The sequence below is a fragment of the Falco peregrinus genome, chromosome 4 (assembly GCF_023634155.1).
Source record: "Falco peregrinus isolate bFalPer1 chromosome 4, bFalPer1.pri, whole genome shotgun sequence".
Taxonomy (NCBI): domain Eukaryota; kingdom Metazoa; phylum Chordata; class Aves; order Falconiformes; family Falconidae; genus Falco; species Falco peregrinus.
This window is the reverse complement of record NC_073724.1, coordinates 101,188,431-101,211,957: the sequence shown is the minus strand read 5'-3', so window position 1 is coordinate 101,211,957 and position 23,527 is coordinate 101,188,431. Positions and strand designations below refer to the sequence as shown.

The 23,527-nt window shown below is 36.3% G+C and overlaps 1 protein-coding gene across 7 annotated transcripts in view; it reads left to right on the top strand.

The window, feature by feature from the left end:
- Window positions 1-23,527, top strand: part of SGCG (sarcoglycan gamma) — a 138,797-nt gene that overhangs the window by 18,564 nt on the left and 96,706 nt on the right. For 5 of the 7 annotated variants that reach the window (XM_055802358.1, XM_055802357.1, XM_055802363.1 and 2 more), the window contains exon 2: window positions 18,816-18,903. In XM_055802358.1, coding sequence (XP_055658333.1) covers window positions 18,880-18,903 — 24 coding nt within the window. In that variant the 5' untranslated portion in view covers window positions 18,816-18,879. Of the gene's footprint in view, window positions 1-18,815; window positions 18,904-20,632; window positions 20,762-23,527 lie in introns of all 7 variants that reach the window. The other 2 variants (XM_055802364.1, XM_055802362.1) reach the window with 1 other exon arrangement.

The window sequence follows — 23,527 nt, the reverse complement described above, 5'->3', positions numbered from 1 at the left end:
GACTATACCCGTTTCGTGAGATGATTAGTGGGAACTGGTTCATGTCTATTCTTCTCAAGCTTGAGACTCTTTGGAGCGGTAAGTAGGAGTGTACTATGGCATAGCAGCTGGTTCAGAACACTTTGGACTTTTACAACATAGGCTTTGTTCTTGAACTGCTTACCTCTGGAATGCCAGGTGATGGCCATCAGTATGTTTATACAAGCCATTGGTTTGTAGTACTTGCCTAGACATGATGTTGCTATAACTGTCACCACTGGTGAAGCTGTGATCCCAGAGTGTTTAGGGTTATCCTGTTTTATGGGATACAGCAGCATGAGCTAACATGACTTGTAATTTGGCATCTGTGATCATGTTGTACTGCAAAGTATGGAAGAAATGGCTGTCTTGCCAAGGATGGTTCTCTTTGCTTGTTTGCTTTCATCAAGTGTCAGCCCTCACTGCACAGAATGTGGGTTGAGAAAACTGAACTAGATTGTCCTATTGTCGTGAGATCAAGATTAGATCTAGAAATTTTTTGTGTAGAAGCCTAGGGTACCTGACACCTGCTTTTGCATTTTCTGGGCACCTGCATGTCTTTAGATAAAAGTCCTTCACCCTGTCCTAAAATGCCAGTTGTGCCAATGGTGTGAACTTCCCAGTCCCTGGACCGGATCATGCCTGGAGAGGGGACTGACTCTGGGAAAGTTACCAGGGCACAGAAATGTGAGTAGATGTTTCTTGACGTTTTGTGGCTGGCTTACAGCCAGCTTACATGCCTTTCCCTCCTGTCCAGTGTTCTTCTCACTTGGATACTCTTGTATTGTGAAGTTCTGGGCATTGCTACCTTTTCATGTATTTTTGAATCTATGGATATAAAATACTGTCTCATTTCCCTGACAATTCAGAATTAACAGCTGTAGCATAGTAAACAACTAGTGATGTAAAGGTAAGTAATACATTCTTGCAATCCAAAGATCAGACAAATAATTACAATATCTAGAAAGAGATGTGAGTATTGTTTTGTATATGTATGTAGTTTAAACAGCTGGAGGAAGCCACATGATGACACAACCTGTTACTTATGGGGGACTTAACTACTCCAGTAACTGTAACTAGTTAAGTAGTTAAGTAACTACTAGTTAAGTAGTTAAGTAACTACTCCAGTACTACAGTATCCTACTGTAAGAGCAATGCTGCTAGCCACAAGGCAGACCATGTATGGGACAGAGGGGTACTGCTGTGGTTACTAAAAATAAAACCATGTCACCCTAAGTAGTCTAGAATGGCTATCACATCTAGGAGCTGCTGTTTCTCCCACTATTGTGGGTTAGCCCCAGTAGGTGGCTAAGCTCCACACAGCTGCTGGGTCCCTTTCCCCAGTGGGACAGGGAAGAGAATTGGAAGGGTGAAAGTGGGAAAACTTACAAGTTGAGATAAAGACAGTTTAATAGGTAAAGCAAAAGCTGTACACACAAGCAAACCAAAATAAGGAATTAATTCACTGCTTCTCATTGGCAGGTGGATGTTTAATCTTTTCCAGGAAAGCAGGGGTTCATCCTGTGTTATGGTTGCTTGGGCAGACAAATGCCATAACTCCAAATGCCACCCCTTTTCCTCCTCCTTTCCTCAAGCTGTTTTTCCTGAGCACAATGTCATATAGTATGGAATATCTATTTGGTCAATTGAGGTCAGCTGTCCTGGCTGTGTCCTTTCCTAATTTTTATGTACCCCCAGCCCATTTGTTGGTGTAGCAGTGTGAGAAACGGTGGCGGCCATGGGACTGTTCAGCAATAGCTGAAACATAGACCAAACCACTCTTTTGGTCTCAGATCCAAAGCATAGCACCATCTGAGCTGCTATGAAGAAAATTAACTCCATCTCAGGCAAAACCAGTACACTTATCATTAACCCACCCTGACCAACTATTTGTGTAAGAAGATTTGATCAGTGTAGGTCTTTGGCTAGTAAATGATCTCTTTCCACCTGTTAAGTTCTTCCAGCAAGAGATAGACTACTAGTCTGCAACAAGAAAATAGACTGTTGACCTCCCTTCTGTGTTGCTTCGTTTTCTTTCTATTCTTTCTCCATCATTTTTTCAAAGCGGAAGATGTCAGTTTTTGCAAAACGAGCTTTATTTGCTGTGAATTACGTGGCTTCTGGGATTGTGGTGAATGGTAAATCTGGTTTGATACTCTGTAACCCCTACGTCTACAAGCCCATGCACTCAGGACGGCCCTCAGGAGCTGTGGTGGCCTTGTAAATCAGAAAAGGAGTGAACAGAGTGATACAATAGCTTTTTATTTGTAGACTATTGCTTAACATTTTCTACCGATCAGGACTCCCATGTCCAACTAAAACTTGATTAAGAATACTTCAGGTTCACACTAATTCCACCACTCTGAGTATATGTTGTTCTTATGTGTGTATATGTAGATGTGTGTGTGTATGTAGATGTATGCATCTACACACATATAGAAAATCAGGGATTTGCAGGCTGCTCTGATGGAAGGGAGTGTTTAGAAGACTGACAGATCAGGCCAGTTTTAAATTTTAAAGCAAAACTTTTCCAAATTCATAAATTAACAACACAGTTTGTGTTGATAGTTAGTATTTACATCATTATCACTACATATATGAAAATATGAGTCTTTAGCAATTGTATTCCAGGTTAGCTGTGAATATATAAAACTGAGGATGGTACAATACAATTAGCACTGATGACTATGGTGCTTCGTTTCAGTCATTGAGATCAAAATGATTAGGTTTGAAAGCCCTTTGACAAGAGAAGCTAGAACTGAAGTAGGCTTGTTTTTTCATCTGTATTTCCTCCTCATGTTTTTGTCCTCTTTGCCTTTCTCCCCCTAAAAGGGGGAAGGAGTGTCTTACCATCTCCTGAGACTGCTTAGTTTATTTTCCTTCCAGTTGTCCTTCTTGTGTATCTGACAGGATGTTCTGCCTATTTGCAATCCTCTTATCTTGTTAATATCTTGTGCTTGTTTTGTTCTTTGTCGATTTGTTGTTACTTGAAGGCCTACTGCATTTGCAGGTATCTTAATTTGTCCTTTTGGTGGTCATGTTGCTCACAAATACTTACGCATTGTCTCTGGCTGTGTCATCAACATGTTACAAAATACCTGCGTATTGGTTTTGGTAACAATGTCTAGTTTTTTGCAGTACACTTACTTTACATTTTTTTTTACAGTAGTTTTAGTACACACTTGCATTCAAGGCAAACTAATAATAAATATACCTATAAAAACTAATAACAATTATACCCTGATTAGAACACTCAAAATTTCTAGGTGTCACAGGCTTCTGTTCTAGCTACAGTTATCATCTGTATCAGGCTGAGTTAGAGGTATGTAAGCTCTCTCATGTCTCTTCCTTTGTTATTCAGTAGGTTTCCTTGGCCAGGATTTTTTCCAAATCGTTTCAAACTTCCAAAGCTGCATTGGAATTCCAGGATGGAATTGGAATCGGGATGTTTCTGTCTTCTTTTCTTCTGTGTTTGGGTTGTTTGTGGTTTGGTTGGAGTTTTTGGGGGGTGGAGGTGGGAAAACAGTTCCTCATACAGTATTGCCTGGGGTTTAAAAAGAGAGAGGGTGATAGGATTAATTGACCCTTCTGATGATTTTCCACAGCAGTTTCTGTTACCAGGAAATCAAAAGGGCATCACTGTGTCTGTTCAGAGGCTGTCCAGATGGTTAAAAGCTTCCTACGTGGTTCTGTCTGAGCCTCTGCTTTGTTCAAACCATATCAGTGAAATTGTTAAAAAAGAGATACTAAACTTAAGTGTTTGTAGAATGGCAATTGTTCATTCCATTCACATTTTCAGTAACCAGTTTGTTATTGCAGAGGCGTGCAGGACTGATGCTGCATTTGTTTGGCAGAGCAGATGTGCTCAGAGAATTTTAAAACCAACTTCCACTTAGTAAGTATGGCAGAGCTTTGTTAGCTTGCTTGTGTTGTGAATGTACATCTAGAAAGTACTTAAAAGACATGGAGAAAGTTCCTTTTTGTGTATATATTACTTAAATGCACATTCATTAGCCTTCCCTTACATCTCCTTCAGAATTCCTCCTTCTAGGAGATGTGGGGTTAAAAGGAATTGAAAATACAATGACGATCGCTGCCTTTTTTTCTTTTCTTGCATTTCATGCTATAAGGTAAGGTGATGCATATTTCTGCTGATGCAAAAGGCATCCAGATGACATGCTACTTCACCCAGATAGGTGTGCAGACAGCAATGCGCAGTTAGGTGTGCACACAGTGTGAATGTGAGTAAAGCATCCCGTTTCAAAGAAATATACATGCCACTAATATTTCTTTCATCATATGTATGATGAACGGTACGTAAAAAAACTTCGTAAGAAAAAAATGTACACTGAAAGATAGGAATAATTGGGTAACGGTTGTAGTGAACAAATTAACAACCCTACAGTTTTAACTACCTGATATATTTGATAAAAACGCATGGTCTTTCTTTCAGGAATGTTTAGAGACTGTTTTACATCTTGAAATACATCTTTATAGTTTGCTTCCATTTTTCTGTATCAGGATTTCTAAATAATTCTGAGTACTTTCATTTTCAGTAGACCTACCTAGAACCCTCATGAAGCTGTGTTAGTCTTTCGTATTTCCCTTGAAACCAAGTTGTATTACATAATCTAGGCATTTGGATAGTTGTCTTTTATCTCCAGAGTCTAAAGCCATGCAGGTTCATTCGCAAGGTTGTTTTCTAAAAGAATGAGTGTGTAAATCACCATACATAGGTTGCCAAAGTAGATTTGAGAATTCCTTGCACTGGCTCATTAAATAGGTAAATTTATCCAAATAAAGTAGCATTCTTTACATTAGTAGTTCTAATTACAATAGAAACTATTTCAATTCTATGGAATTTTGTTTCGTATAATAGCTTCTTCTGCCTTTCTATAAACTGTAAACTCCCTCTTTTTAAAGACTTTTCTCTTTGTATTTTAGTGTGTACCTATCCCATTTAAACCTGAACATCTAAGCTGTTAATTTGCTCTCATTTGACTGAGGAACATCTGAATAAGTTCTAACACTTTAAAAATAATCTTCCTATCAAAAGTTGACAGTTTTCAACCTTCATTTTAATACTGCTACCACTTCGGTACTTGTTCTTTAATTCTCAGAAAATTGGATGCTAAAATAAAAGCTTCTTTGCATTCTGTCAGTCTTTAGCATTGTCATGTGTAATTTCTATTCTTCAATGCATCTGGAAGCTTTAGATGCAGCTTTTTGACTGATTTTGTTGTTGTTGTACCCTGAGAAGTAAAAGTGAGATAAATTCATAAGTTTCTGAAGTATGTGTCATGAAGGCAAAGCAGCCATGAAAAGAACCAGATAAAGCAAATGATTGTATACTTTGGCTTGGAATCTGGCTAGAGATATTTGCTTTCAAATCTTAGATAAGCCTTTTGAGCAATACTAGTTTGTTTCATTGACATGCATGACATCACGTGCTCCTGCACATGGAAAATTACATCAGTAAAAAATATCTCATTGATTATAGGTTCCTCAGATTTCCAGAAAGCTTTCAAGAGATTTCCTAACCAAAAGTTTAAGAAACTGAGCAACCATGGCACAAGTAGTAGGGTACTGAAAGGATAAACAGATGGCTAAAACTTAAGAGTGTAAGAATATATGCTAAATTTTTGCCGTGGAGGAGCATTGTCTTTGGAGATCTGCAACAGTCTGTGCTGAGATCTGTTCACATGACACAGGTCTTGCACAATGCACATGACTTATACTATCATAGAAAAGACGTAGAAAAAAGGCTATGTAGGGTTTCGGAGGTCTGATATTTCAAAAGTAGTAAGAATTAGGATCAATTGATTAGCTTCAGAAGGAGCTTCTAATGCTAAGTGCTGAGACAGTAGTATGGCAAATGAAATCCAGGTTACAGAAACGTAAGTTATGTTAAAATAGAACAGAGTACTTCAGTTGGAAGAGACCTTCAACGAGCATGTAGTCCAGCTGCTGTGTTGTCCTCCTGAAAGACAGAATGTCTCTCAGTATGTTTCCTTGATGCTTTCTTCATTGCATCAAAATACCATTAATCTAGAGGATTCACCTCCTGGTGCTCTTTGGCCTTGTGCTTCTCAAGCTAGCTCTCTGTTGTTTTGTTCTTTACCTTTGCATGTATGAGCCTTACAGAAGGTTTCCCAAAGTCTTCATTTCCACTGTGGGAAGTGGGTTCTGTTGTTTCGGTATAGCGATTTGTCCTAACACATGTGGTGATGTGTTTGAACCTGTTATGATATTACTGGTACTTGAGTGACCTCAGTAGCTGTTCTTTAACATCTCACCTCAGACATCCTGCCATAAAGCCACCTGTCAAGCACTGCGCCATTCCCAAAGTCTACAGTCACTTTTATAATAGAGCTGTTCGAACTGATGGTTGGGTGGTGCAAGCCATCATCTGTTGTTAGAATACTTATTTGAGCCCCTCAAAGAAAGTGGTTTCTAGTTCTATACATACATTAGATAGAAAAGGCAAATCTTTTCTGCATACGTCTTTGCATCTGAAAGGAACTGATTGAAGGTGGCAGTGGTACAAAAATGGCAGCTGTGTGTGTTCTGTTTCATGCAGTGTTAGTGGGGCAGAGCATTTCTCCTATGAACACTGCAAGGTAAGACTTCAGTCTTTTGTGATTAGGATAACTACACCCTTTGTTAAAATGCACTTGTGAATTATCCAAGGCAGGAACACCATTACTGGTAAGGAGAATTTCCCCTCTTGGTTTTGAAAGCTACAGTCATGAGAAAGCACTTCAAAAATGCAACTAAGCAAGAATATCAGTGTAAAGAAGGGACTGGAGACGTAACAGCCCTTTCAGTTGAGAAGATACGGAAGATGTTGGATGAAGGTAAAAAAGACATTGGAGATAAGCTTTGTTTCTCCACCTAGCTGCAATGTGCTGTGTTTATGAATGCTGGTACAAGAATTCCCATATGTAATGCTGCATTAGTTTCACAGACAGGAGCTTGATGAAAAGAGAATTTATTTTTATGTCTTGAATTAAGCCCTATGGTAAAAAGCTGTAAAATCATCTACTTCAGCAACAGATGCATGGTAGATAGTGAGTATTTCGGTTTTATACTACATTTTTTGCATATTTTTGTAGATTAGTTGAAGCAGTTGAAAAGTAAATATAATGTGAGCAGATTTTATCTCAAATGGAGTTCAATAGCTACTACTAAATCAGATTTTAACATGGAAAGTAAGATTTACTGTATAGGCAGTGGAAGATTTACAGTGGTATGTTTGAAATGATTACTGGTTCTGAGGGAATGACACAGAACCTTCACTGCATTGATAATTGAAAATTACTGTTTTAATAAGACAAAAAAAAAACCAAACCACCCACAGCTCAATTATGCTTAGTTATCTTTTGGGAATGCAAAATAAGTATAAGGGTTGCTTTGGTTTTTTTAACTTTACTTAATAAGAATTTAACACACTATTAGCTTCCATATGTGTCCATCTGTTAGTCTTGCTATTTTTTAGCTCATCTTGCTAATTGGGTCCTTTGCTCTCCTCTGGATCTATTCCTTGGGCCTACACAGAACAAGCAGTTGATTTTATGTGGCATTTCCAGTTAGAGCATTTGAAAAAATTATTTTAAGGTAGTTATATTTTTCATAGAGGAATATAAGTAAGCATGTTAATTTTAGTCTTTACCAAGCGTGGAAGTGGAACTATGAATCTGTCCTTGCTTGTCATATTTATTTTCTTAATGTGCCATTTAAAAATTTATATAGCCAAAAATATTTTTTGTTAATTATGTTGACTTTTTTTAAAAAATAAATGAGTGTATAACACTGATGCTCTAAGTAAATATGAATTACGTTGACATATTTCCTCCATATTTTTTGGTAAACCATAAAATAATTAACAAATGCAAATTACCTGCTTATCTTTGCTAGTATAAGGAGAAGATTTAAAGATATGCTATAGACCATATGCAAATCATGGTTCCAAATGCTGATGATTGCTTGAAAAGACAGCAAGCTATATAAGGTATAGGGTTACTTTTAAGAACGCATCACAAGTAGAAATAATAGTACAAACCAAACAAAACCCACTGATGTAATCAATGAGACCATACTAATATATTTGTGAATCTTTTTGAAAAATGTCTTGTCAGATATGGACCAAACAGATAATTACATGGACTGCAGTTAAGTGAAAGTTTAAATTTATGCTTACACTTATATCTGCCAGTGATCCCACTGCAGTGTAGGAAGTACAAAAAAATACAGTCTAATACACGTGCGAATCTCTGCAATACTGTGGTTTCAGAAACCAATTTTGTCACTGTGAGTAATTTGGAGTAACATAGTGTGACAACTGAAGCTTTCTAATTAATTTTAAAATTAATGCATCTGTGAATGTTAAAACTTTAAAATTTAAGGCATGTGATCCATGATATTTTGTCCGGCCTAGAGTCTAAAGTAACAATGTGTGGTATGGATAGACAGACTTGTTTGTGGTACTTAACAGAATACATTAACAGAATACTTCAGATTTTAGATGGCATTCACATAAATTAGATGTTTACTTTATTTCATTCTTTTTATTGGAGCAAGGGAATATAGCCTAGCTAATCAGGAACGGATTGCGTATTTCTTTAAAGTCCATATCAGAATGTCTACATATAATGCTTAGTGCAGACCATTTCATATATTTCTCTGTGTCCTGATCCATTTGCGTTTGATTAAAATATATGGATGTAATATATAGATCCTCATGTGATTTATCCATTCTAAGCCATGGTTTGAGGATTAACCAAGTGTCCATGCAAGACTGCCCACACAGATTATTTGAACATGAGTGAAGAAACACCACCACCACCACCGATTTCATCGAGAAGGCAGCTGGTTCTTGCCAGAGAACCAGTGACTGGCAATGAGAGGTGGTTAAATCTGTTCTTTTGCAGTGAAAGGCAAGGGAAGAATACAAGAACTTTGCAATATATGAGGATATAAAATGCTGCTTGAGCCAAGAGATACAATTAAATGAAGAAAATTCTACTTTATGAATTGGCCTCTCCTGTAGAGGTTACATTGTATGATTAAATGGGTGTACTAATTTCCTGTATCATCTTGGGAAACATGTTACTGGAAAATGTTTAGTGTGTACAATTTGTTGCACACATAATCAAAATCCTAAAGGCCATTCTTGTTAACCTTTAACTTCCAAGTCAAGCATCATGAGCAGAACTGGTATCTGCCGATAGCACATAGCAAATTAGCTACTGAAACAGCATCCTCGGAATGCTCCTTATTTGTTCAGGGTGTCTCCTGTGACAGTGAGAGTACCTCTATTAGCTGATCCCAGAATAAGGTCAAACATTCCCACAGTGCTTTACCACCTGTTCTTGTCCTAGTCTCTCATTGTATGGCATTCACGTGAAGCATTATTACAATCTGCCCCAATGATTGAACAGCTTCCCCAGCAACAGTCCAAACACATTTTCATTCAACTTCTTCCAAACAGTTTCTGAGTATGTAACCTGAAGGTAAGTCATTGTCTTCACTTTTTCAGTCACTTGGCTATCCGTGTCACTGCAGAAAGAGTATTCCTATGTGCTGCTGGATGCTGACTATCACAAATGCAACACTTGATTTCTGTCTTCCCTAACTTCCTAGTCTTCAGCTAATGACATATTCAGGGACCCCATCATGTAAATCAGTATGGCTAGAGGCAACTTCTCTTCTAGCCTGGGTGTCAAAGTGCCAATCCCTCCTTGATTCAGCCTTAAAAATTTAAAGGAGAACACAATATCCAAAAATACTGCATCTCTTCTTGTACCATTCTCTGGAGAAAATCGGAATATAGTATTGGCCAGAACTTTTCTTCCTGAACTATTTCAGTTGCCTAAAAAACCACCATCCATTTAGTTTGTTTGGTCCTGTGGCAACTAATAGAGATTTGCGGGGGAATTTTGGGAGATATCTATATATAGTCACATGCACCCAGGTATGTATTGAGCTCTATATCTGTTTTTAAAATGCAGCTTCATTGATTTTTTTTTTTTTCTTCTTTTGGGGCTATTCTATAGAAAGTAGCCAAGGATTCTTAAATTGTATAAGAAATAAGAACTACCAGCTATTGATAGTAAACTAGTATGTCTGTGACTTTAGAAAAAGCTTAAAATCCAAGCACAATCAGGAAGGAGAATTACATTAAGTATCTACTAGAGCTTGTTTGAGAATATAAAAAATTAAGTGGTCTGGTATTGATGTTTTTGCCAAGCTCAGAATCAAATTTTAAGGATCCGGTGAAGCAGGTAAAATCAGTTAAATGTAAAGTCTAAAACCACAATTAAAGTAAGATAGCCCCAAAGGTATGTACACATTCTGAAAATCTGAAAGCTTTGGCACTGATGACTCATGTGTTATAGGTCATCCCTTAAGGCTCCTTCCTATCAATATTCCAGGAAACATCAAGGATACTTCCTTAGAAAATGGTACAAACTGTAGATAGCTGTATGTCATGGTTAAACTGGGTATGCAGGTAATTATACTGTAAATAAAAGGGTCCATTCTTACAGTAGCTGACCAGTGTAACACACTTTTACACTGATTTTTGGTGCTTGTCTGCTCTGATGGTTTTTAAAAACATAACAGAGTAGGTCAAAGGCTGTCAGACACCTTTATCTTAGGAAATAGTGCATTTCTGGAAGTTGTTTCCTGATGGAGGGGCTGATCTGTGACTTGGCTTTATATTTGGTTTTCTACAACTGTTTTCTAATACCTAATGGACTGGGTGTTTGACTGCACAGCTGAAAACGGAGCAGCCTTCCTTGGTAGTATAGTTATCCAGGCAGTAAATGAGATGGTCATACGAAGTAGGATGCAGCTGTTATCAGTTTAGCTCATGCAAAACTAAATAAGCATGAGGAATAAAGATAAGAAGTAAGATGTTTTGACTAAATAACAGGGAAAAGGGCTTTTAACCATAGCTTATGTTACTTTGGCTAGTAATCTGAAACCATTATGAATCACAAGTTCACTAAAGGAAAAACTTAGACATTTGTTGATAATGTTTATGACTAAGATCAAACCAGTTGTGTCCTGTTTTGCATAATGAGAGCAGCTGAGTAGAGCCTACTTCATTTTGTGGCCCATTTCTGTACTTGGCTTTTCTTTTTTTGGTGTTGGTTTTTTTTGGTTTTTTTTTTTTTCAAAATAGCCTGTCAGAATGGGATCCCAATTATAATAAACATTGCTCCACATAGCACTCCAGAAAGAATGTTAGGTGTGCTTTTACTTCTTGTTTAAACTAATCTAACTAATTTCCAAGTATATTCTAACTTTGCTTAGTAAGGTAGGGTGTCAGATTCTTGAAGGCTGCCAAAATTATTAATTTATATCTGTCAGTTTTAAGCCATTGGTTTTACTATGGTTACTCTGCTTGCTGTCATTGCCCACAGTTCAGCCTCATGAATAACCCTTCAAAATACTAGATAATTACACTATTCCCATGCCTAATTTACACATTTCAATCAAACAAGAAATAGCTTATGGTCTATTCCCTGGTTGATTATAGCTCCTTCTATACTAAAAGGGCTACGCTTATGATTTACTTGCTTATGCCATATGGCAAGTTTCTAATTAAATACACTTCTCATGTGCCTAATTTTTTCTCCTTGCACTTTGGCAAAGCTAAAATCTCAGTAGGGCCAACAGATTGTTGGGGTATATTATTAACATTAATAATTGTTATTTTTACAGTCTTTGTAGCAAATGATATCTCAACAAATATGATGGATCAAGGGCTGTGTCTTAACCTTTGGTAGTAAGGCTCTACTTCTGTACAAGTTCAGAATTTCAAACCAGATTCTTAAAAATGATTTGCTGTACACTTCTACTCTTGCACTTTAAAGGCTCTTTTGAGTTTCTTCCATGGATCTGAGCACAAATACCTATTTTATTATGGTGATTGGTGTGAAAAGCTGTTTGTCCTTTTTCTGCTTGCTTTCCATTGGCCTTCTTTTTGTCTTCCTAGAACATCAGAAGAGGTGAAGACTGAGGATTTCAGCTAAACACTGAGCTTCCATTGTTTGTCTGATAAGGACAATGATCTTGATCCAGAAAAGTGACTCTGGGTTAAGTACAGCAGTCTGGCATTCCTAAATTTGGTTCAGTGCAGAGTCTCTATGGAGTGATCTCAGGAATATCATCAATTAAATTATATTTTCAAATGTAGCTGCATTTTGTTAACCAAAGATTGTCCAGGCCTTCGAGGTGAGGAATTCTTTCTGTGAACTGTTTTGCTGGGTTGATTCTGTACCTGTATGGTATAGGTCTAAACTGACTGTAGCAGTTTAGAAGTGAGGGACTTGAACTTGGTTCCAGAGTGAAAAATGGAAACACTACAAAATACTGTATATTTCTAGTTTCCAAAATAACAGTTAATGTATGTGTTTTTTAGGCTATTTTACTTTATAATACTGAAAATGCTTTTTATTGTGCCTTTTCTCACCCTCCCCCCATTTTTGGTATTTTAAAATGCTAAGACTTTTTTCTTTGACATTCTTTTAATGACTCATAGGGTATAGTATGATTCTGAGTGCAAAATAAAGAGCAATTTACTTCATAACAGTTTTACAATGGCAACTTGTAAAGTGGGAAGTCATTAATTATTCAGAGTTTTACAGCATAGTTTTGAATGAAAAATAAAATGCTTTGGGAACATGCTGCCTTCTTGGCTACCAAAAAAACACAGGAGATAATCAGTACTGGATAAAAGTTTTGCCTACACTGTCTGCAAGATACTATTTCATTCAGTAACAGTGGAAATATATGTGATTTCAGAGAACGCATAATTTGGTTATAATGTGGCCATATACTTTTCAAACTACTGGGAAGAATATCTTTTTGTCCATTAGTTAATTCATCCTAATGTAAACATAGGTGGGTATGGCAGATTGCCTAATTCGGGATCTTCTTGTTCTTACTTGCTGTGCTTCATTAGTAAGAGTGACTGAATCAGGTAAGACCTCATGAAAGCAGAGAAGGTTGTTTATTGCATAAGGACACTGAAAAATACTCCAGAAAAAACAATTTCAGAAAACACAAGTTTACCAAGGAGTAAAAAGAGAGGAATACAGCAAGGGTCTAGGAGTCTGCAGCCTCAGCGGAACAGTCAAGAGCAGAAATTGCTGTAAAGTCGCAGAGCTGCAAGTTAGATTTCACAGGTGATACAATGGAAACCTGGATTCTGAAGAAAACTCCAGAGTTTTCTGCAACTCATAAAATTACTGAGGGGACAGACATCAGGTCTGAAAGCAAGGATTCTTCTCATTGAGCAGGTACTCTCTGAACAAAGAGAAATAGGCAGGGAATGACTTGTTTGTAAGCTTTCTTCTGTTTATATTCTGCCTTACTTAGCTGCTTCCAGGTTCTCCATTAAAAAAAAGCCCTTATATTTTATAGTGAAATTTTTTCCACTAACTTTTAAAAAAAAAAATAGTTTACTTTGAGTAGCTCACTGTAAGGGAAAGTTTTAAGCAGATTCACTTCACAGTTCTGTTTTATATGTGTAAATATAAGGACTAATTGTGATAGATCCTGTAAACTCATGTAACTTTCTTATACAGCTGAAACCTTCATTATTCCTTTTTGTCTTTTACACTGAATATTCGACAGAACTTGTGAATACAAGCAATCATATAAAATGAAAATATTTAAAACTTCTTTTTGACTAGATTATTGCTAAATAAAATTTAGGATATAGATTCTGTATGCTTGCTTTGCTCACTTGTTGGTTTATACTAACATTGTCATTTCTCTTGGAGCAAGATTTATGTACATTTTACACATTAACTAACACATACCTTTGCGTTAACTCCTTCAATTTTATTTATTTTCTTCTGGGTTTGGTTAGCTTTTACATTTTCCTTCATTTTTTGGAAGCACTTCTGAGATTTTGAAAACTGAACCTTTCACACAAAAGAAATTCAAAAAAGTTCTCTTTAGGACTCATAACGAATGTATTTGATTTATACTAGCTAAACAGCCAGTCTTACTTATTCTGTCTTTGAGCATACATGCTGGTCTGTAGTAAGACCATCCCACAAATATAAAATTGCAATCCACTAAAACTTTCTGAGTGTTGAGTCTGTCAGGGAATGAGCTCTGGGACCATGGTTCCTGTTATAGTGTCCTGGCCAGAGCACTGTAATTTTCACATTTCCATCTCTTCTTCTACGTCTTTTGGAACAAGAAACATTCTTCTTGTGTGCCTTACCTAATCATTTTTTTCCTCTCATGCTTCCTTTCTTTCTTGAAAGATGCATGCTGATACTGAATGAAAAAAGTAGTCTAACTAATGACATAGACACTGAATCACAGGATTTAAACAGAGTTCTAGATGCTTTTATATGCTTTTATTTCAAATGCAGATTAGATACACCTCTTTATTATGTCAAAATCAAATGTAATGTTACTGAAAAATAACGTTTACTGATAAAAGAAAATGGGGGGGGCTTTTGTATCTGTCAATCAGCTATACATCTGTGAGTAGAGAAGGAAACAAGAAAAATGCAAGAAGATAAAAGAATTAGAAAGAAAGCAAAAGACTGTGGTAAAGTCATCGTATTCTTTAGGGTTTGTATCTGTACATGGGTACAGATGCAGACCTTCCAAGATGTATCACACCTACTCTACCGTGGAGGGACAGTCATTCAGTTTTCTGTTTTATGCAGCCACATATACTGGGTGACAGCTGTGTGTTTCACTTTAATTCTTCACAGTTCAGATATCCCAAGGCAGAAGACTAGACTATCCTGCTCTGGACATTTAATGGGTCTAGGGTTTTTGCTTTTTTTTTTTAGTAAAGGACAAGTGATATAAAAGGAAATATTATGCCCAAAGATCATGAAACACGGTTCTCTGTTGATTGCCAGTGCTATTGGTATCTGTTGTAGAAGTGATTTGACATACTGTGCAGAATACACTGTAAATGTACTATTCTGACTGTCATAGTTCTTGCAGATGGACCTGTGAGTAGCTGCACAGTGAATCGTATCCTAAAATAAAAATCCCAATGCACACAATAATGAACCTGTTAAAAAGCACTTCACTCCTGTCCAGACTATTGCAGAGTTTCATATAAACCAAAGTACACATTTCTGGGTTTCTTCCTGAGGAAAAGCTAACAATTAACTCCTCAATCCAACAGTAGTTGAATTTCATATTTAGGAGAATGCTTGAAGTCTACTAACCATGCAATAATACAAAATCATTCCAAATCTGCTTTCTAACAACAAATTTAACATTTGGCGGGTTTTTTTCTCCCCAGTATTACATTAGGCAACATCTTCTGCCTTTAAGATACTATTATAGCACAGTCTCTCCATTGTGTCTTCCAGTCTGCATGCAAGCCACAGACTCCAGATTAGTCTTTCCTCCTCAGGTTGAGTCTTTGAAAGGGTCTACAAACCTGAGCTTGATTATTTGCTCTTAGAAAAGCAATTTGTCCCATTGTACATTTATTCCTTTAATCTTTATTTTTTTTTTGTCTGTCAGGCTCATCTTCGCACAGAGTACAGCAGTGAGCATAAAGTATGCATGCAGCTTTTCACTTGCTGCCTCACTACTTAACCTCTTTAAGGATCATACAGAATTAAACCCGCACAAATTAAATAGTTTTTTAATCCAGGCAGAAGATAGCATTTAACACCGGACCAAAAAAATCCCCTACTAGCCCTTTGTGACAGTTTTAGTCTGTTTCATGTAAATTCACTTTGTGCCTATGTTGATTTGAAAAACGAGTCAGTAGAGCAGCTAAAACAGGAGGTGTCTGGAGCCATTGAACATATGGGGAGGAGATTGCAGGTGACAGAATGTGGCCAAAAAAAAAAAAAAAAAGGAGATAGAAAGGATAAGAGTGTGGCAGCAAGGAACTGGGAAGTTAACAGCTGAAGCAAAGCTGAAATATTGATAGGATGATCAGGGAGTAGACCTACAGCCAGCTGTTTGTGCTCACAGATGGAAAAAATTCCTGGAAACTAGACATGAGGACCTGCACTGACATGCTGGGCAGTTAGATACTTATTTAGAAGTCCTTTTATTTTTACCTCATCTTGCATAGTCATTTTCAGATTGTTCTGTTGTAATTTATTCTCAATCATACTCTAATAAAACATAAATATTCTGAGTTTCAAAGCTGTTTTGCACCTCCTTATAGATATGCAATGAAACAGTCTAGGCAGATCTCTCTTAAAACCTTGTATATTTGGGGGTCCTGTGCTTACCAAAGATTCCTGTTCAAGTATTCTCCACCTTGTTTAAGTAACTATTTAAAACAGTTGCATTTTTATAGCTTTAATAGGCACAACAGTAACTTTCAAATGTTTCTTTCTATTTATATGTGAAAGATTAAGTCCTCCTTTGACTCACTGTTTTGCTCGGGTTTAGAAGATGACGTACCTTTCTAGATATGCACCATAGCCCTATTCTTAGGAAGGGGCAAGGTCTCTGTCAATAAATGGCCTGCTGTCCTATCCCTTGCAAATTTAAAAGGCACATCACACATAGCCGACTCAAAATGCTTTGAAGGGAAACACTAAAAAATTTGTTTCCAACAGTTCTTGTTTCATATCATATTAGAGCCTTCAACAGCAGTGGAAAGTCAGGAGAACTGGAAAAAGTCTTTTTTGAAAAGATGATTTTTTTGTTGCATCATTATTCAAACTCACAAGTGATTAACATGCACAAGAACAAGAACTGAGAAGACTTGAACATTTCCTCTCAGTTCTTGGAAGTCCAGAGATGTCTAGTAACTAATCACTTGTTATGTTTTCTGACTATTATTAAAATTACCCCCCACTTTAATTGCTTGACATGTTGGTTGGTTTTGGTTTTCACATTCAGTGATTCTAATAGATAATATTTTTTTTTTCAGTTGGTAGTTCTAATTGGTATATATTTGCATGTGAATTTTACTTTTTTTCCAAAGTATATGCCATTTTATCATTAATGTACATTGCTTTTGCTGTACTACTTGACCTTTCTGAACTTTTATCAAGGTATCTTTTAATATTTCATATGGCAAAACTTCGGTTTCATCTGGAGTTATATATCTGTACAACCTAATTTTAGCTGGTTTACTGTTTGCCACATAATTACAGTTGTTCAGCAGTAGAGGCTCTGTTCTTAGTTAACTTTGTTATTAACTATCTGTTACAATGCAAGTTTGGGAATGCAGGAGACTTGGGGAATCTTGTTTATTTCCTGAGGGGGGACTGTGATGGACTGCCTAATTTTAGGGCACAAAAAGAAAGATACTGCATATGAAGTGCCATGGTTTAACCTGGCAGGTGGCTGAACACCATACAGCTAGTTGCTTGCTCGAGCACCCACCCCTCCACCTCCCTGCAGTGGGATGGGGAGAAGAATTGAGGGGGGGGGGGGGGGAATTAAAATTCATGAGTGAGGTAAAGACAGTTTAGTAGAACAGAAAAGGAAGGGAAAATATTAATAACACCACCAACAATAATAGAATTATAATATACAAAGCAAGCGAGGCATGATGCAGTTGCTAACCACATGCCTACCAATTGCCCAGACAGTTTATGAGCAGCAGCCCCTGGCCAGCTTTTGACATCGTACTGAGCATGACATTATATGGTATGGAATATCCTTGTGGCCTGTTCAGGTCAGTTGCCCTGGCTGTGTCTCCTCCCAGCTGCTTATGCCCTTCCAGCCTGCTCCCTGGTGGACTGGTGTGAGAAGCTGAAAAATCTTTTATTTAGTGTAAACACGGCTTAGCAACAGCTAAAACATCAGTGTGTTACCAACATTATTGTAGTGCTAAATCCAAAACACAGCATTATACCAGCTACTAGGAAGAAAATTAACACTATCCCAGCCAAACCTAAGACAATATCCACTCCTCATTCTATGCCATTTATGGCCTCACAGACTTGAAAAATATCTGAATAAGTTAAGAAGTTGATAAAGATAGGACCAAATGGCTTCTATGTCTGTTTTAGTGAGATGAATTAAATGGATATGTGGTAGTCATTGTAATCTCCACTATTGTATTGTCTTGTACTTTGAGGGATAAGCAGATGTTCTTGAAATCTTTAGGTGTGCACAGTATTTTTGTCAAAATTCTATTTTTTTGCACTAAAAAAAAGTGACATATTTTAATGGCATAATATTCAAACCACACTATATGTATCTTTTCCCATTGTTTTTTTTTTCCTGGAATAAGTTTGCAAGTACTGCTAATTAAGACACATGCTGGTATGAGTGGTTTCTGACAATGGAAGATAAATGTTTGCTTAGTTACCTTTCTAGGACTAAGTCATCAGTCATTGACTTTCAAAATCCAATTGAAAAAGGATGTTGGCAGTTTCTGTTGAGGAACAGGACATCAGCATTCTTGAACTGTGAAGATAATTCCTTGGCTCAGAGACTTAGTTTTTGTACAGATGCAATGAAACCCCATAACTGAAGTCATAGTTCATTATACTAATGCATTCTAATGCTAGATGGAATTTTAACATTGCAAGAGAAATATTTTTTATTATTTTTCACATAGATTTTTGACTAACATTTATTTCTCATTTACTGTAGACTGTGCTGTCATGAACATTTGCAGTCCAAACCAGTGCTGGGTGTTCATTGTTTCATTTGTGTTCCACAAGTTTAGTCTGTGGATTTTGGTGCATCACTTGTAAGGTGTTGTCAGTTAAAGAGTCAGGAGGACAGTTCAGGAATGTATCTTGTTCTTCCCCTTTACTAATGAAAATCTTTTCTTTCTATTTCTATTCTTTGCATTTAAATAGGAAGACAGCTGCCTTCAGATGATACAGAACTCACTGACAGTTGCTCTTGCTTCAGTCCTACTTCATGAGAACTTCAGAAGATACTGAGGTATTTCTTTGTTCTCTTCATTTTTAGAATTTCTAATTTGCAGATACTAGATAGGTAGAAAAGCATATAAAAGACATCATGAAGCTAGACCAAGAAAAGTAAATACATGTGGGAAATAATACAAAAGTTAATAGAGAGCTCTTGCATTATACAATCTAATCTCTTTCTATAGCAGGGCACTATGTTAGTTGATCTTTTTTTATAAATTGAGCAATCAAATAATTACAAATATGCCAAAAGGAAACATAATAAAATGCAGTTAAATGTTGCTTTTTTGGAGTCTTCTATTCAGTTGTATCTGATCCTCTGCTTTTCTCCAAGAGTGGACAGAAGATTTTACAGGAAATCCCTGGACATGAATACCTGATCACCTAAAGAATGAGCCCTTCAAAACTATCTGGGATTTACAGGTTTCTTCCTCTAGTACTTAACAGGGAATTTCAATTAAAGAAAATCTTTGGTGTTAACACAATATACAAATGCTTTCATCCCAGTTTATCTTTCATAAACCCATGAGATTAAATATAAAAGCTGTTTTAAAGATATTGATAAATATTTTATTACAAAAAATATTTGTCACTTTTGTCAGATACTGGTGAATTAATTCCTTTGTATAGAAAATAACTTCTCCATTTGTATATGTAAACAGAGTCTGATAAAGGATTAATGGCCACAGAATTCATAAAGGGGAAAAAAGTATGTTGTGAGCCTGTGATCAGTTGGATTTGTGTCAGTCCTAAATTTATGATCCGCAGCTGTTAAATGTCTGATATCTAAAGCATGGTAACATTGTGAGTGCATGGCTAGAAAAAAGGAAACGTGCTTTGAGAAATAAAATTTTCCAAACATATGGATGATGATTGCAGTGCTTCACATAGCACAAAACTTCTATTCTGTAAATCTTACTAATGTACGTTTTAATGCTTTTTAAATTGCAGACAGCTACTAGCACAGATTCTAAAATATCATAGGTTGAACAGAAAGTCTGTTGGTTAGTTTGTGTAGTCAGTCTAATGTAAGCAATGCTGGGCTGGAATTCTTGTTTCTGCATTTGAGAGCTCAAAGCTTAAATGGCACTGAAAAAAGAGTTTGCAGAATTTCTATAATATCATCTTAAAATATGTAATATATGCAACTTTTTTTTTAATATCTCTTGGTATTTATATGCATCTTTCTTAAATTCCAAGAATGGCTTAACCTTTTGGAAAGATGGATAATTGTTAGTGTAGTTATTGTATAAAGTTCATATGTGCTATTGTAGAACTATTATATGTATTTCCTTTTTTTAAAGAGACTTTATATACCAGCTAGTATAGTTAGAATAATGTTAGCATTAAAATTAAGTTTTCAGAAAAACTACTATTAAAATTTAGTTCGATGTTATATATGGAAAAGTAAGCAGAAGTCTTTTTTGCTTCTAATTTTACATTGTGTACTGTTAGCAGCTAACTGTGTTAATAGTTTTTATGTGCAGATTCTATGAAGTGCTGCATATTCTCAGATTTTAATAAAGCAGTTGGCATTATGTGACAGGTTGGGCCATTATAGGATGCATTATGGATTGGTTATGTCTTACAGTGGGGCAGTTAATCTCTGGAGTCAGTACACAACCATTTTAGCAGTAGAATTAGCTGCTTATGTCACAGATTATAATTAGCTGTGTCTGTATGCCAAAGCAACAGGATGGAATGCAAAACATAGCCAAACATGTGAACGAATTTTCTTCCAGTGATATTTGGCCAGGCCTAAAATATCTTCCACTCCAGATTTGAAAGTAGTGGAAAAGTTAGACAATTCTCTCTTGGGAAGAGACTGATTGTAGTTTATTCAGAAGTACACGTTGTTTCAGATCTCTAAGGTAAGTAACAATTTTTAAAATTTCTTTTTATAGCTGTATTAATATATTAGCATATTAATTATTGAGTTGGTTTTTGTTTGTTCTTTCATGGATGTATTGAGCTTCTCCCCCATCTGATTTTCTGTGCAACATTTGAGGCTGATTCTGTCCTCATTTAAGGGTTGTGTTGATGCTTATGTGAGTTATTTTAGGACCTAAATTTGAGTGTTCATTTTTATATACTATTATTTTAGATTCTGATAGTTTAATTATACTTGGGTTTACAATTAAATGCAGTACGAAATTGTATGGTTTAAACTTGCACTTGTGTAATATTAAGAAGCTAACTTTTAGTACTTTTTAAGTCTTTTACAATATCGTATTACTGAACTTACATAGTATCTGATTTGCAGTAGTAAACCTCTGATCTTTGTAGCTCTAAATTTATTTCAGCTTATCTATCACGTACTGAAATTTCATTTTAGGCAAGAATGGATCCATGCTTCTACTGAACGGTTCTTTTTGGCTTGACAGTGTAATAGTAACCTTCCATCTGAGGAACTGTTACCAAAATCAGCGCTAACTTCTGTGAAGCATACTTGAACTAATATGGAGTGTACAACTATGTGTATACAGAACTCCTTTTACAAGTTTGTAAACTCCTTGAATTCAAATACATTTTCTCATTAATAGTTTCTCTGACTGAAAGAAAATTACTATACTAGTAGTGGGTTACTGACTTATTATCAAATGATTTATTGGGTGATACTTAGTGTCTCTAAATGCACCAGCGGGTGCACCGCATACTTAATCATGCATCACAGTGAGCACATAAGTTCTTAAAACAGGGTACTGCTAAAGTGTAGGGATGTGATTTGACTGCATCAGCACTAGTCAGCTAGGCACCTTTTATTTATTTATAGGTGTGGGTGGTTTCACCATCTCTATCTTAAATCTCTTCCTACTTGAGGAGGACATTAATCACATCCTAGAAGTGTCTGCCTCTCTCTATTGTTTGTGGAGGGGGCCTAGGTAAGTATGGCTTATGTTACCTGTGTTTGGTGAGATGAATTCTGGCCTACATAGCCACATCTAGATGAGTAATCCACGAGTAAACTATAGTAAATATATGCTATAGAGTTCTGAAAGTTTGCAGTCAAGATTTTTCAAGTTTTCGTTGTGATGCATAGTTACAACTGCTGCCACTTTGGCTGAGATGGGCGTCTGTTTATCTTCTAAACAAATTTGACATTCACATATTAGATACAGACCTCCTTTCTGTTATCTAATAAACAAATGGTCCTAGAATACCACCAAAGGGTAAGAACCACTGCATGGAATTAAATTAAAAATAAAAGCATCTAAATTAAGCCCAGCATTAGAGGGAACCATTTAAAATCTCTTTTCTAAACGTTTACACTTCTGCTAATAACATGCATCTTTTTCCTGGTTGAAAACTCAGTGGTTAAAAGCAGGTTTTACTTTAGTTTTCATTCATAATCTTAAGGCTTTAGTAGCAATGTGAAGATACAATATTAATTCTTATTGCGGTATTATACTTAGTGTTTATACTTGGTGTTTATTATACTGTGTGTTTATATGTGTGATTATACTTAGTGTTGAGAATAGTCATGCAAGAATGTATGTTTTAAGATAAGGGAAAAGAGTTTTGGATGAACAATGGAAAGAGATAAATGGATATAGTGTATCATACAAACCCAAGCCTCTGTCAAAAGGTACAGAAAAGTTGGGTGTATGCAGATCCTCTTGCTTGAATAGCCTTGTGAGATTTATTCCTTCCTGTGAAAAGTAATGCCTTTTACATGAGATACAAATCCCAGGTGCTGATGTCTTACAATTTTTAATTATTTTCATGACTTGTAATTAAGTAAGCTGGATTTTCTGTAGATATATTTCTGAAAGTTGATTGCCTTATATGTTTAACAAGCAGTGTCTGAAGGTGTTCCATAACAGAGACATTTACAAGATCTTTCTCTCATACAGGTTTTCTGATGTCTAGTAAGGTCCTCTTGCCCATTGCAGTCTCTCAGTGAAGACATAAATGGGGTTTCTTCTTCTCTCGTGTCTCATTTTCAGAAAGTTTGTAGAAATGTAGTATTTCTGAGACCTCTACTTGTCTGTTTAATTTGGTTGAAATTGGTCTAGAAACTCAAAAGCTATTGTAGGAGGGAGGGAAACGAATGGGAAACAGATGATTTAGACAATGACATAGAGTGTGGTTGCTTTTCTATTTATTAAACCAGGCTAAAAGCATCATGGAAGTTTGGATATCAGGTTAATTCAATATCCTGTTCAAATTTTCAGCTTGGGTAACAATATTCTCACTATTTAATTCATCTGTAACTTTGGCTACCTGGGCCAGTCTTCTCATTAAACCTTTCTGTCTATCTGCCAAAAGCTGTTGGAACAGCTGCTGCATTTCCTGCCATGTTTAGTTATCTTTCTGAGGTGGATGAAGTACTACTTCTGTATAAGAATATGAAGAGGAATATAAACTGAAGTACATCAGTATTTTTAAAAATTGACTGTGGTATATGCTAAGTGTTGGATATTGCTGGTGTTACCCATAAAATACATGGTTTTCACTAAGACGTATAATACGTTTGTGTGTGTGCATATGTATGTCCTGAAGGTTGTCTGTAAGAATGATGTATATATGTATTTTCAGTAATGGGATGTAGAGGTGGAATCAGCTTGTAGTAATGCCTGTTTAAACTCTTCGGTTCCTCCTTGTTTATTTGTTGTGTGGTCAGTGCTCTGAGGAAC